General features: G+C 43.5%; 1 protein-coding gene across 15 annotated transcripts in view; it reads left to right on the top strand.

Annotated features, from left to right (window-relative positions):
• The window catches only part of LOC120371563 (LIM domain containing preferred translocation partner in lipoma), a 493,573-nt gene that overhangs the window by 395,191 nt on the left and 85,361 nt on the right, over positions 1–13,021 (top strand). For all 15 annotated transcript variants that reach the window (XR_005584438.1, XM_039487445.1, XM_039487443.1 and 12 more), the window contains one exon: positions 12,850–12,973. Coding sequence is in view for 14 of the 15 variants with exons in the window: in XM_039487445.1 (XP_039343379.1) it covers positions 12,850–12,973 (124 nt within the window). In the remaining variant the exon portion in view is untranslated. The remainder of the gene's footprint in view (positions 1–12,849; positions 12,974–13,021) is intronic.

Genomic DNA, 13,021 nt, shown 5'->3' with positions numbered 1-13,021 from the left:
CTGTCTCTGAATTATTTTACCCCTCTGCAATTGTTTGGAATGTTGTTTAGTCCCCTTGTAATGCCAATGTGACTTGTACCAACACCCCCAAAGCAAAGCGGTCAGCATGGCCAAGTGGCTGTGAGAGGACACCAACTGGCACCAATGGGCTTGCCTGCCTGGCCTGTTAGGCAAACCCCCATCCACGGCATCCGTTCACTTTGGTGACAACTGAGCACCCTTTGCACTTTTCATTGAGGCTAGAACTGAACAGAACTCGGATCGTGAATGCATCTCTTCCACAGGAGGGGATACTGGTTCCACCATTGTCTTAAAAGATGTTATCCACCAGTTGTTGGGGTCAGCCCCGACCTGCTATTTTATTAAGACCCTGTTCTCCCAGGTTGCTGCAGGGAGACCAGTGGCTGAGTCAGTGAAGGGAGTACTTGTGAATTACCCTAAGCCATCAAAACAGGGGCTCTCTCTGAATGAGAACGTACATCCTTGCCAGAAGCACGTGACGTGATGTTAGATGGCTGAGCCAGGACTTGGACAACCTAGAGAGACCTGCAAAGAGTAGGGAGCTCACCTTAATGTTTCGTTGAGCCTGCCTATGGGGAAACCTCACTGCGTTAAACTCAGTGAGGCTGGACTCTCATAAGGCAGCAGGAAGTTCATCAGCGGAGCTATAAGGGTAAGATCCGTAAAGAGGAGGGAGACTCGGAGAGCACAGCAGAAACTAAAGAATAAACTCTTGCCTGTCCTGCTTTACTTACAGACTTCATCATGGTGCTTTACCTTCTGGGGCTTATTTCCTACAGCAGCATGCAAGATTCCCCTTCTTGTTTTGTATCTCCTCGAGATCTCAGTAGCCTTTTGGCAGCATTCTCCTCTCCTATAACATCTTTCACCAAAGGACCTCAAAGCACAAATACAGGTGAATTCAGCCTCACAACACCCCTGTCAGTCAGGTCATATTATTAGAACTGGTTGAAAATGGGAATTTTTATCATCAAAACTTTTCTAATTTATGGAGTTTTTTGACCAGCTCTGGTTAATATACCAAATAGGTAACCCAAGCCATAGAGAAGCTAAGGAACATGCATACTGGAAAATCAGGGTGTCCAGAGCTCCTGTATACCAGGTCCTCGTTCTAACCATTAAATTACTACCTCCTTTTCCTTCACTTATTCTCATGTGAGCTTTGAAAGCCAAAGGATAACGTTTAGTACTTAAAGCACACTACTCATTCAGAGCTCCCAAACTGCTTTGCAAAGACACTGTTCCAAACATTTTGTTAAAGCGGGGGTGGGGGTGGGGGATGGAAAGGAGGAAGAGAAAAAGCACACGATCTCATTCAGGAAATGCAAGATTGTGCAAATCTAAATGGAAACAAATCTCTCTCAGCAAGATTTAGGGGATTCTGATTAAGAAAAAAATGCAATAAAGTTTAGATTGACTTGTGATTAAAATGGGAAAACCTACCTGCCCCAAGTAAAGGAGTGATTAGATGATCCCAGCAGGAAGTCAGTGTGGTTGCTATTTATCATTATTATTTATATAGCACAAGATGTGCTAGGCATTCTCAGGGCACGTAGGGAGACAGGTCCCTTCCCTGAGGATCATCTGATATAAATAGACATTACATAGGTAAAGGAGAGGGGGGAGAGATACCATAGAATACAATAAGGATAATTAATCATAATGCTTTGCAGTTGTAATACCACTTTTCATTGAGGATCTCAGATCACATTGCAAACACTAGCATGTTAAGACTCGCATCCCCCTCCCCTTTGAAGCAGCTAAATATTACCATCCTCCAGTTTCACAGCAGGAGTGGAGGGTTGGTTAAGTAACATGCTGGGGCTAGAACCAGGAACCCTGGCGCCTAGTCTGCCCCCTATGAGCATTAGACCATGCACGCGCTTCAACATGAACAACACTTTTACTGTAAGGATTTTTTGGTAAATGCTAAGCAAAGCATGTAGTCTTCATTTAAGTCATTCGTATCTTGGGAGAGGTAATGGCCCATGACTCTGCTGACTAAAACCGAGACTACATCTAGTGGGTTAAATACATTTGGTTAACCATTTGTTTGCTGTTATAGTTTTCACATGAGGAGAAAGAGACTGAAACACGTCGTGTTGATGGAAAGTGATGTGATTTGAAGTTTCTTTGTGTATTAAAACAGAAACCTGATTTGCATCTGTTAAGTCTCTTTTCTAACCTATTCAGGCATCTGGCAAGCAGGATATATATATAAATTGCTAATACACTATGAATGCAGGTTTCACATGCAAAATTAGGTGCTTTCATTGACACTAAAATGATGAAATTTATTTTTCTTTTAAAGCATAAACTATGCACCCTTACTTCTGTTTTCGTTACCTGCTAAGGCATTGCAGCTGGAAGAGGCTGTTTTTGAAACAAGCGATGAACCTGAACCACGGCACAGATGGCATTTGTCTTCCACGCCCACCCCCCCAGTACCATGGTGGGACTCATGGTGAGACACCCACTCACTGTGGTGCAGTGGACAAGGCACTGAACTGCAATTCAAAGAGACCCACCCAGGTTCTATTCCTTGTCTTACCACTACACCTACTGTGTGATATTGGACACGTCATTTTGTCTCTCTGGGCGTCACTTTCGCTGCCTGTCCGAGGTGTTGAATAGTACCGTTCAAAAGTGCTGAGAGATTTGTTTGGATGAAAAGTGCTGTACAAGAGCTAAGTTTTATTCTCTCATTATGTTTTAAGGCTGCTTCTGGGAGTGTAGCTTTTGAGCCATTAGAGCGTCCTGCAGTGAGCGCAAAGCGGCTGGCCATTATGCCTTTGGGGTGCCATTCACTCACTGCTAGCTTTCTACAGCAGCCCTGTTGGCTTCCCTGGAATTGCGCTAGACTTACGCCAGTGTCACTGAGCTTACAGTCTGGCCTATCATCTCTCCGGGCAAAGGATCCACAACTTCACCAGGGCCCAAAAACGTCTGATCCAGATGACAGCAGTGGGCTCAGAAGCATCAGCAGCACCTCTTGTACATCAAACAGCCCCGTGGCCAAGCCGGAGAGACCATGGGGATCGATGGATGGTTGTGGTGCCCCCTCTAAAATACAGACTTTGATCTGAGCCACTGGGACAGTAAAGCTGAATTAATGTTTTGATGCCAGTCACTGGACGTGTAGGTTGTTAGGGAAGGGGGGCAGTTGGAGTTTCACAAGCCATCATCATTTAGCCTGGAGAATCTTTATTACTGGGGATGCTGAGAGAAGAAAAGAACCCAGCTTGACTCTCAGAGCCCAGAGAAGTTTGCAGGGGAGGCAGTTAGAACAGAATAAAATTCACCTCAATCAGTCAGGAAACCAATGAGACAATGAAAATGGAACCTCCATTTTTACAGAGTAGAACAAGCACTTTAAACCCATAACAGAAGGCGTCAGTGGTGAATTAGTATTATGGGTTTATTTGTATGATGGTAGTGCCTAGAAGCTCCAGCCAAGATCTGGGCCCCATTGTACTACCTACTGTACATACATGGAGTAAGAAAAGTAAGTCAGAAGCCAAGTGCAGCATTTATATTGAGCCTTATAGTAGTGCAGCTTAAACTGGCAATAATTCCCGAGAAAACAAGGCCACATTACTATTGCAAACAGCTTTTGGTTCTTGGTATTTGGTTTTATTAGGAACAACCAACATTGGTCCTAAAAAGCATAGTCAATATCCTCTTATCCTTGAATGTCATAAATTGGACCTGAAGGAGAGCTCTGTGTAAGCTCGCAAGCTTGTCTCTCTCACCAGCAGAATTTGGGCCTATAAATGTATTACCTCCCGCCCCGTGTCTGTGGAAGCTCTCATGTAGCACAGTCACATCCGTTGCGCAGAGCAGGTGATAAGTATAAATATTATCCAGCCTTTATATCATGCAGCAGAAACAATCCGACTCTTCCTGATGCAAAACATCATCACAGACATGAGGACTAGTGATAACTTATTTAGTCTGTTTGAATGTTATGGAATACATGGAATTCAAGGACAAAATAGTCATGCTCATTTATTAGCATTTTTGAAGATTACTAGAACGCTTAGCCCTAGGATCTCAATAGTGCTTTACAGGGGTTGATTCATTAACACCCCTGTATCCGTGCAATGTCACTGAATCCATTTTGGAGGGAAGTTAAAGTACCAATTACTGATCCCATTGAATGCAATAGCAAAACTTCCATTGACCCCTAAACATGAGGGTCAAGTTTTTGTTTTTTGGTTTTTTTTTCTTCAAAACTATGAGCCTATCTAGGACTCTGAAGTCCTTATTTAGACACCTAAGTAAGTGACCTAATTTTCAAAAGCTTTGAATTCCCAACAGCTCATTACTGATCTTAGATCACTTAATTTAGGAGCATAACTTTAAGGCTCCAATTTTTGAAATTCTTGGCCAGAATGCCCTCCCTGCTGAGCCATGCCCCTAGATCATACCACACAAATAAGGGCACATCTGATAAAATTGAAAGGCGGCACATTTAAAAGTGATAAAAGGAAATGTGTATTTCATACAGTATTCAATTAGCATCATGATAGAACTCATAGACTTTAAGGTCAGAAGGGACCATTATGATCATCTAGTCTGACCTCCTGCACAACGCAGGGCACAAAATCTCACCCACCCACTCCTGTAACAAACCCCTAACCTATGTCTGAGTTATTTAAGTCCTCAAATCGTGGTTTAAAGACCTCAAGGTGCAGAGAATCCTCCAGCAAGTGACCTGTGCCACATGCTGCAGAGGAAGGCGAAAAACCTCCAGGGCCTCTGCCAATCTGCCCTGGAGGAAAATTCCTTTCCAACCCCAAATATGGCGATCAGCTAAACCCTGAGCATTTGGGCAAGACTCACCAGCCAGCACCCAGGAAAGAATTCTCTGTAGTAACTCAGATCCCACCCCGTCTAACATCCCATCACAGGCCAGTGGGCATATTTACCTACTAATAATCAAAGATCAATTAATTGCCAAAATTAGGCTATCCCATCATACCATCCCCTCCATAAACTTATCAAGCTTAGTCTTGAAGCCAGATATGTCTTTTGCCCCCACTACTCCCCTTGGGAGGCTGTTCCAGAACTTCACTCCTCTAATGGTTAGAAACCTTCGTCTAATTTCAAGTCAAAACTTCCTAGTGTCCAGTTTATATCCATTTGTTCTTGTGTCCACATTGGTACTAAGCTTAAATAATTCCTCTCCCTCCCTGATATTTATCCCTCTGATAAATTTATAAAGAGCCATTATATCCCCCCTCAGCCTTCTTTTGGTTAGGCTGTGGAACTACTTCCACAAGAGATCATTGAGGCCAAGAGCTTATCAGGATTGGGAAAAGGACTGGAAATGTGTATGGATATCAAGAACATCCAGAATTATAATACTAAGGATTAAAACAAAAAAACATAAGTTTTGTCATGGAGATAACTCTCGCACTTCATGAGCCAACATCTAACAATTGTAGGTCAGGAGGAAAATTTTCCTGTGGGTAAATTATTCCATTATTGCTGGAGAGAAGCTAGTAGATTAGACAAACAACTAGCTGCATCCAATGTGGCTCTTTCTATGTTTCTACCCATTCTTCATCCAGATAGTTTCTAAAGACTCCCCACTTGAATTGCTTGTGTGTCAAGAATAAACCCAGGAGTTGTTACATCCTAGTGACTTGTCACAGCCTCGAGACAAGTCCACCTGGAAGAATCTGTCTGTGCTTGTGCAATTGTAACATTTCAACAGATGATAAACCAGGAACTAGAAAAAAAAATTTTCCAATTAGTCTTGTCTGGAGGAAGGGTCAGTTGGTTTCCATTTCATATCCCTTTTTCTTGAGGAACTCTCCTCTTGAGGGATGTGTCATCTCACTGCATCCTCTTGCTTGAAAGTCTGCAGCTGGTTTGGATGACCAGTACTCTCAGTCATAATGGATTGGCTTTGGCACACTGTGACAGGGTGTACCTGGCCTTTTCTGCTTCAGGAGGCCCCACAGTCCTCCTAGGAAAGGAGCAGAGAAAGTGGATCCTCCAAGCTTGCCTAGCAAGGCTTCACAGACGCAGCCAATCAGAGTCCAGTATGCTCAGATAAACGGACCTGCAGGGCCTTAGCAGGTCGTTTCCTGGCTGGGACCAGAGGGGCAGGGAAGGGTGCCTCGCTCTGATCACAGGAGCTTGAGGGATAACCAGAGTTTGTTTCTGACTGCATTTACTTGAGCTGTGTTTGACTGAAGAGAGAGGCCCTAAGAACTTTGACCCTGAGATAAGGGTGAAGCTAAAAGCGACCAGGTGGGAAGAGGCCCAGGAAAGAAGCAGCAACTAACTGAAATCGAATAGTGAGTAGCTGCTGTTTATAGGGACCTGGGTTGAGTAGTGGGGTCTGTTTATAGGGTCCCTGGAGTAGTGGGAGCACCTGGGTTCCACTACCAGCCACAGTTGCATAACCCCCAAGAAGGGGACAGTGCTTATTTGAAAGCCTGAACAAAGGACTGAATTTAAAGGGCCCAGAGCCAGGGCTGAAGACCCTAGCAATTGCCAAGGGACTGTTGGTTTACTGGTCTCTTTACTACCTCGGAAGGGATTCAGTTGGACTTTGTGACTTAACTGGAAGGCCAAGCCATGGAAGACCACCAGTGTCGGCTGGCAGCCTACAGGGGGTTTGGGGTGAGAAAAGGACTGCAATACCACACCCAACTACTAGGAGGCGCTCAGGAGGAGTGTTCCTATTACACATACCACTATGTAAAAAGGCCTTGTTAGTGTAGTCAACTGTTGATCTAACTGGTGATGATTTATGTGGTCCGAAAGTGCTGTGTGTGTGTGTCTGTGGAGTAGAAGGAGCTGAAAACTTTATGCAGCTGAACAAGAAGGAAAAAATGAAAGGGAAAGTAAATATCAGTGAGATGTTTCTGGCAGCCTTTCAGTTCCAAATTGGGCTAATTCTACCTTTTGAAAAGAAGATAATTTCCATGTTTCTTTAGTTGAGAACACGTAATTGAAGTTATTTTCTCTCTGAGAGAAGGAACCTCTTATACATCATTTGCAAAGGAACAAGAAAAATGAACATGTACAGTGTACCCTGAATGATGGAGTATTCATTAGCACATAATTTTTGGATGTCTGCTGATTTTGCATGGTATTTTTTTACCCATTCGGGTGGAACTTTGAGTAGGGAGATGGAGGGTGTTGGATAATGAACTTTACTAAATCCAAAGTACCCTGCACTGTGTAGTTGGTATATCCAAGACAGATGCTTCTCATTGAGGTCTTGAGTGCCAAAGAAAAATCAAAGAAAAGCTGAAGCCAACTATTGAAATGAAATCTTGACTTACGGTACCAAATAATTGCCTAGTGATTCCACACAATTGCCCCTCTTGACCTGGCTTTTTAGGAACTGAACTTTAATGAGGAAGATGAGCCAGATTTTGTTGCAGCACATTGAGGGTGGCACAGATGTTAGTCACTTCCTTTTGTTTATAGCATAAAGATATTTTCTACTCCAGAGTGAGAGACCAGTTAAAACTTAACCCTTGGAATGCTGGCATTTTCCACTGTGTCGAGTTAACCGAGTGCTTCAGAGAATGTATATATTTGTGTGTACGTGAATGCGTAGCAGTGTAGGACCATTACAACAGTTCTCACTGGGCTACTCACGGAGGCCACTTGGTACTTTCCAGCAGCAGCAAGGATAGAACTCAGATCCTCCTGCTGTTGAAGCATAGTCCTCTACCATTTGAGCTAAAGGAGAATTATGTGTAGTTGTGGCAATATTGAGGTCTATAAGGGTGCTTAGCCTTCTCCAGGGGAAGGCTCTTTTCCATTTTCATTGGTCAGTTTTCTAATTTTTGTTGTGGTTGGGGTTGATGAAACAAGTGAAGCCATGGGGACCAGGATTCCTACACTGCAATTCTGCAGTGACTACAGACCTCTCTCTTTATATATATACTTTTTTACCTCTGATCCATCAAGGCAGGAGGAAGGAGATAGTTCTGCTGAAACAGACCCTTCAGATCAGACTGTGGATGCATCATGTATTTCTTTTCCCCTTTCTCACCAAATAGACCGGCCTTGACTATAGGCATGAAACATGCTTTCCTGGATGTTCATGCACTGAGCATTGCAATGTGGGGAAAGGTTCTGCTTCGCTCTTGTTAAACATTGGGCCTTCATATGTAGCGTCTGTAGGAAAAATAAATGAATAACGCCACCGAGCGCGATCGTCGGCATTGGTTGTTGATTATTTCACTGGACGCTGTCTGAGGACTGTGGCTGGCTGATGCAGAAATGCGGTGTTTGGGCAGAGTATTGCAGGTAGAAGGCAGCGCGGTGAGTGCCTGCCTCCGAAGTCTGACAAACGTGGCCAAGCTTGAACCTGTGGCAGTTGAGTGTTCCTCTGGGGGCAAACCCTGTCCCTGTTGCTTAGGTGTGAAAGGCCCTGTCGTCAGAGGAGTTGATCTGGAGATGTGGAGATCAGAGGAGCCAGTGCTGGGAGAGACGGGGGAGGTCATAGATTCTAAGGCCAGAAGGGACGTCTCGTCTAACCTCCTGCATAGCAGAAGCCAAGAACTTCCCCACCCTGCCCACTGAGTCCTTCAGAGCCCAGCTCCCAATGGCTTCCTGCAACTGACATGCAGCAGGGACTTGGAGGCACTGCATGCACCTGAGGACCATTTTGTGCACCGTGGGGCACAAGAAAGAGAATCTCCTTCCGCCTGTGGAAATCCTTAGCATGGGGTCCCAGCAGCCGGGCTGGGAGGCGATGTGAAGTGACTTGTTAGCGTTCTGCCACAGAAAGAGGAAAGATGGGTTTGGGGGGAGGCACTGGGCTTGTCTACACCATGCCCCAGTGCGGACTATGAGGATGTGAATTGCGTTAGTGTAGTCCTCTTTCAAACAGGACTATGTTAATGCAAACGAGGTTCCTTTTAGTTCGCACCAGCAGTGTCCACACCAGGCCGTTAGGTTGCAACTCTTCAGTGTGCCCTGTGATTCACACACTCATCGGTGCAGTGTAGACCTAGTCTGCAACTCACAAGGGCTGGGTTCAATTCTCACCTCTGCCATAGACTCCCTGGTTGTGTCATTGAGTCTTTTTGCCTTTATTCCCTATCCATAAAACAAGGGCAGTTATCGATGCTTTCTCCATCTTGTCTATTTACACTGTAAGGCCTTCAGCAGGGCAGCTGTCTCTTAATCTGTGTATATACAGTGCCTGGTGGAGTGGGGCCCTCATTGTGAATGAGGCTTTTAGGCGTCTTGAAGAAGCAGTGTATTAAAAGGGAAGCCATCAGCCTCTCAGAAGCTGCACCGTCTTGTCTACACAAAAAGCCCCAGGGAACTAACTAAAAACTAACTAACTATTGTGTGGTCGTTCTTCTTTTCAGCACGGAAACAAGAACACCCGCAATTGATGGAATAATGTGTTAAGAGGTTTGGTTGCCTGATTGATTTCCAGAGTTAATAAATCCTCGGCTGTGCTCGTATTCAAATATATGCTCAAGCGAGATGCATGATCTGCTCTTAGGAAAGAGAGAGAATGCTGGCGGGGGGAGGGAGAGTTCTACCCAGATTAAATGCTTTAAGTTTGGCAGCTCTAATTGTTTTATTAATAAGCCTTTTATAGGGGTATGTTATTTATTATTTCTAATTACCAGACTTCAAAACAAATGTCATTAAAATATTGTCCATTGGCTTCTGGGTCAAGTGCCGGTTCTAAAACTCTTGCTCATGTGAGTATCTTTACTCCATGGACAGTCCCACTGAGGGGTGTCTCACTTAGGGGCAATGTTCTCCCTTGGACAGAGAGCTGCTGAAATAATCCCTCATAAGCCCCTAGGTAGAATTTATACTGGCCCTTTGTACAGGGGTGAGTGTTATTCTAGGGTCAGTGGTTCACAACTCACGGACCAAGAACTCATGCCCTAAGTGCGACCGGGTTGGGATCTCAGAGGGTTTTTGTTGTTGGAAGTAGATGGCAGGGGGGACCTCACTTTCAGTTCTGCCAGTAGCCTCAGAGCCTAATCAGGTGAAGGTCTCAGCAGGAGTCTTACATTATTTGAATTAAAGGTGACCTGCAAAGGAGAATATAATGTAGCTGCTTGGGCTAGTGCCCCTCTTGACTTCTTCAGGTTGGATAGAGAAGCTTTTGTTGGTTGGTTTTCTCCTCCCCACCCCTGTGCTTGTTTTTTATATTAGGAATTCAGGACTTGTCTACCCTGGAAGTCTCTTTACATGCCTGAAATGATGATATCACAGGGGAAGGAAACGTGAGCGTTTGAGAATGGAAGGGATGTTTAGCCAAACTGTTTAAAACTATTGGTTTTTGACTGTTTGTTAAGACATCTTTACCTTCAATGACTAACTAACATTCTGGATAAACATTCTTCTGTTAAAGAGTCACTGACATCCTTTCAACTAGGCACTGAGTTCACAATCATCAGTTATCATAAAGAAAAGGCCCAGTTTTTTAATAATACATCTTTAAAAGGGATCACCATCAGGCAGAGGGAGCTCTGAGGAGCTGAGAAGCTATTTCAAACATGTACACTGAAAGGCATTAATTCTCAGCAGCATTGAAGGATCAAAACCAGACTTTTCAAGAAAAATGGGATCGTGATATTGAAGGGAGATATAACAGGGGAAATAGCTCCTGACTAGAACTGGTCAAATTTGTGTTTTATTCTCTCCAAAATAATTAACTTTTTTTTTCTTCCCCCCGGATTGACAGTTTTCCCTGGAGTTGGGGGAATTTGGTTGATACACCCAGAACCAGTTTTGGTTGTAGAAAACTAAAAAAATCAGTTTCCAGGGTTTGTGGGAGTTTTTAAATAAAAACCGGAACACATTGACAGACACAAATTATCTCATGAATATGTAGTGAAAAATTCGATTTTTTGCTGGGAGGGGGAGGGAAACGGGACTGATGAAAAGTCTTCCAGCATCTGTAGTCCTGATATAGAACAGGAAGGTCCACCTTCATCATCCATTAGTAATGTCTGAGAAAATTGTTTCAAACATTCATTCCAATGGTATCTCACTTGCTTAACAGAAGAAAATATCCAATTTAGGCAGTGACATTTACTGGGGAGATTGTAGGGAGCAGGGAAAGTCCTGGAGGATCTCCCCACATTTTCAGAACATGGGAGCAGGTGAAGCTGATGGCAGAATGTGCCCTACCTAGTGACTCCTTGTCTGTTTGTGAGACTGCCAATAGGAATTGATTTATTCATGTTACACAACTGAATTTCTCAACTCCTGGATGCAGCTAGAGGCCTAATAGGTTACTTTTTGGAAACAGACTTTCAGCCCGCTGTAGTGGCATGGTGTACTAAAGCACAGGACATATTCCTAATGGAAGAATTGATACACCTGATTTGAACATAGAAGGATCAAATTTGTAAATTTGGCTTCCTTTTTTTTAAGACTGAGAACAGTCATCAGTGGTAAAACCAAAAGATCAGTGACGCTTTTCTGAGTTCTTATCTCTCTCAGATTTGGAGTATAGCATCTCAGTAGAACGAGGCTAATGGAGATGTTATCACAGAATACAATTCCAAGAACTCCTCCACCTGTGTGTTTAGACAGGCCATTGGGGGTGCTGTTGTACTTGGTTGACAACAAGTGGTTCGAAAGATTCATTGTGTCAGTTGTATGGTTTTTTTCCAGTCTCTGTAAGTTAAATATTTATCACCAGGGTGACCAATATGATGTTCTCCAGCAACATAACCATTTGATCTACATTTAAATGGGTATAAGGTATAGGAAAAGGCATGTGTGCCTCTAGAGTAATGATCCTAAGGTATGGATCTGAAATGAAATCCTAGATGAAAGCAGCAATTAACCAAATAAGTCACCCTCACTTTAACTACCATACTTTATTCCATAAACAAGTTCATTCTTGCATACAGATTATTCAAGAAAATGTACATGCCTGAAAATCTTATCTCAGCATCTTTTAATTCTGTAATGACCCTTGTACTGGATGACACACACCATACTTAACTGCTTCTAAGATCCTCCCAGGGTACATTGATGCACTAGAGTACTTACCTGTTTCTCAAGATGTCTCCATATGTCTGTTGTTTTCTTAAGACAACTCACTGGAAAACATTGCAGATACTGCACACCAGCTCTTAACACATGAAGGCCAAGAGGTCTCATTTCTAAAGCACACGTTAAAATGTTTGCATCTCTAGTACTAAAATCCGTGAGTCAAATGCTGGTGCCCTTCTTATGAATAGCAAAACTTCCTTTGATCAGGACTTGGCTCTGTGAAAGCCATACTAAAGAGAAAATATATCTAGCCCTTGGACACTAGATCTCCTAGGCTATCCCTTCAACCAAATGCAAGACTGTTCCCTCTGGGATCTTCTCTCATACTGTGTCCAGTCTAGTTTTAAGTGGTTCAAGCCAACAGGCCTTCCACCACATCCCTAGGAAGGCAATTCTAAAACCTCCAACTCCTTTCTTATTAGGAAATGTTTATATTTGATTATCCTTAGCATAATTCCCCCTTTCTTTCTTATTTGAAGTCTATCCAAAGCTCAGCTAGGCTGTCTAATTACTGGGTACATACATCCCTTCTAGTTATACCTACTCATCTCATTCTGATGGAAATTGTTCAGAGTTTTGGGAGCATCTATTTTCATTTAATTAAATGGGATGTTTATTTGTCCAAACCCACTGGGTCCCAGGAGAAGAAAAATAAGACCCACGAGTGAGCTTGAAAGCCAGACAGCCAATAGAGTGAATTTTCTTTACCTTTCTGTCTTACATCGGGCATGTGCAGTGTTGGGTGGACATTTTAATGCTGATTTTAAACTTCACATGCAGCGTGTGTCTTCCCTTCTGCAGAGTGGGTACCCTGCTTCTGGCTCGGCATCGAACGTTCCTTTGTTCAGACCCGAGGATGAGCTGGAACATCTGACCAAGAAGATGCTGTACGACATGGAGAATCCGCCCTCTGATGACTACTTCGGTAAGTGCCACGTCACGTTGAATAAATCTACCCAGGGCCTTTTGATCT

This window comes from Mauremys reevesii, linkage group 9 (assembly GCF_016161935.1).
Source record: "Mauremys reevesii isolate NIE-2019 linkage group 9, ASM1616193v1, whole genome shotgun sequence".
NCBI lineage: Eukaryota > Metazoa > Chordata > Testudines > Geoemydidae > Mauremys > Mauremys reevesii.
Note: the sequence above shows the minus strand (reverse complement) of the source record. Positions and strands in the feature narration are given on the sequence as shown.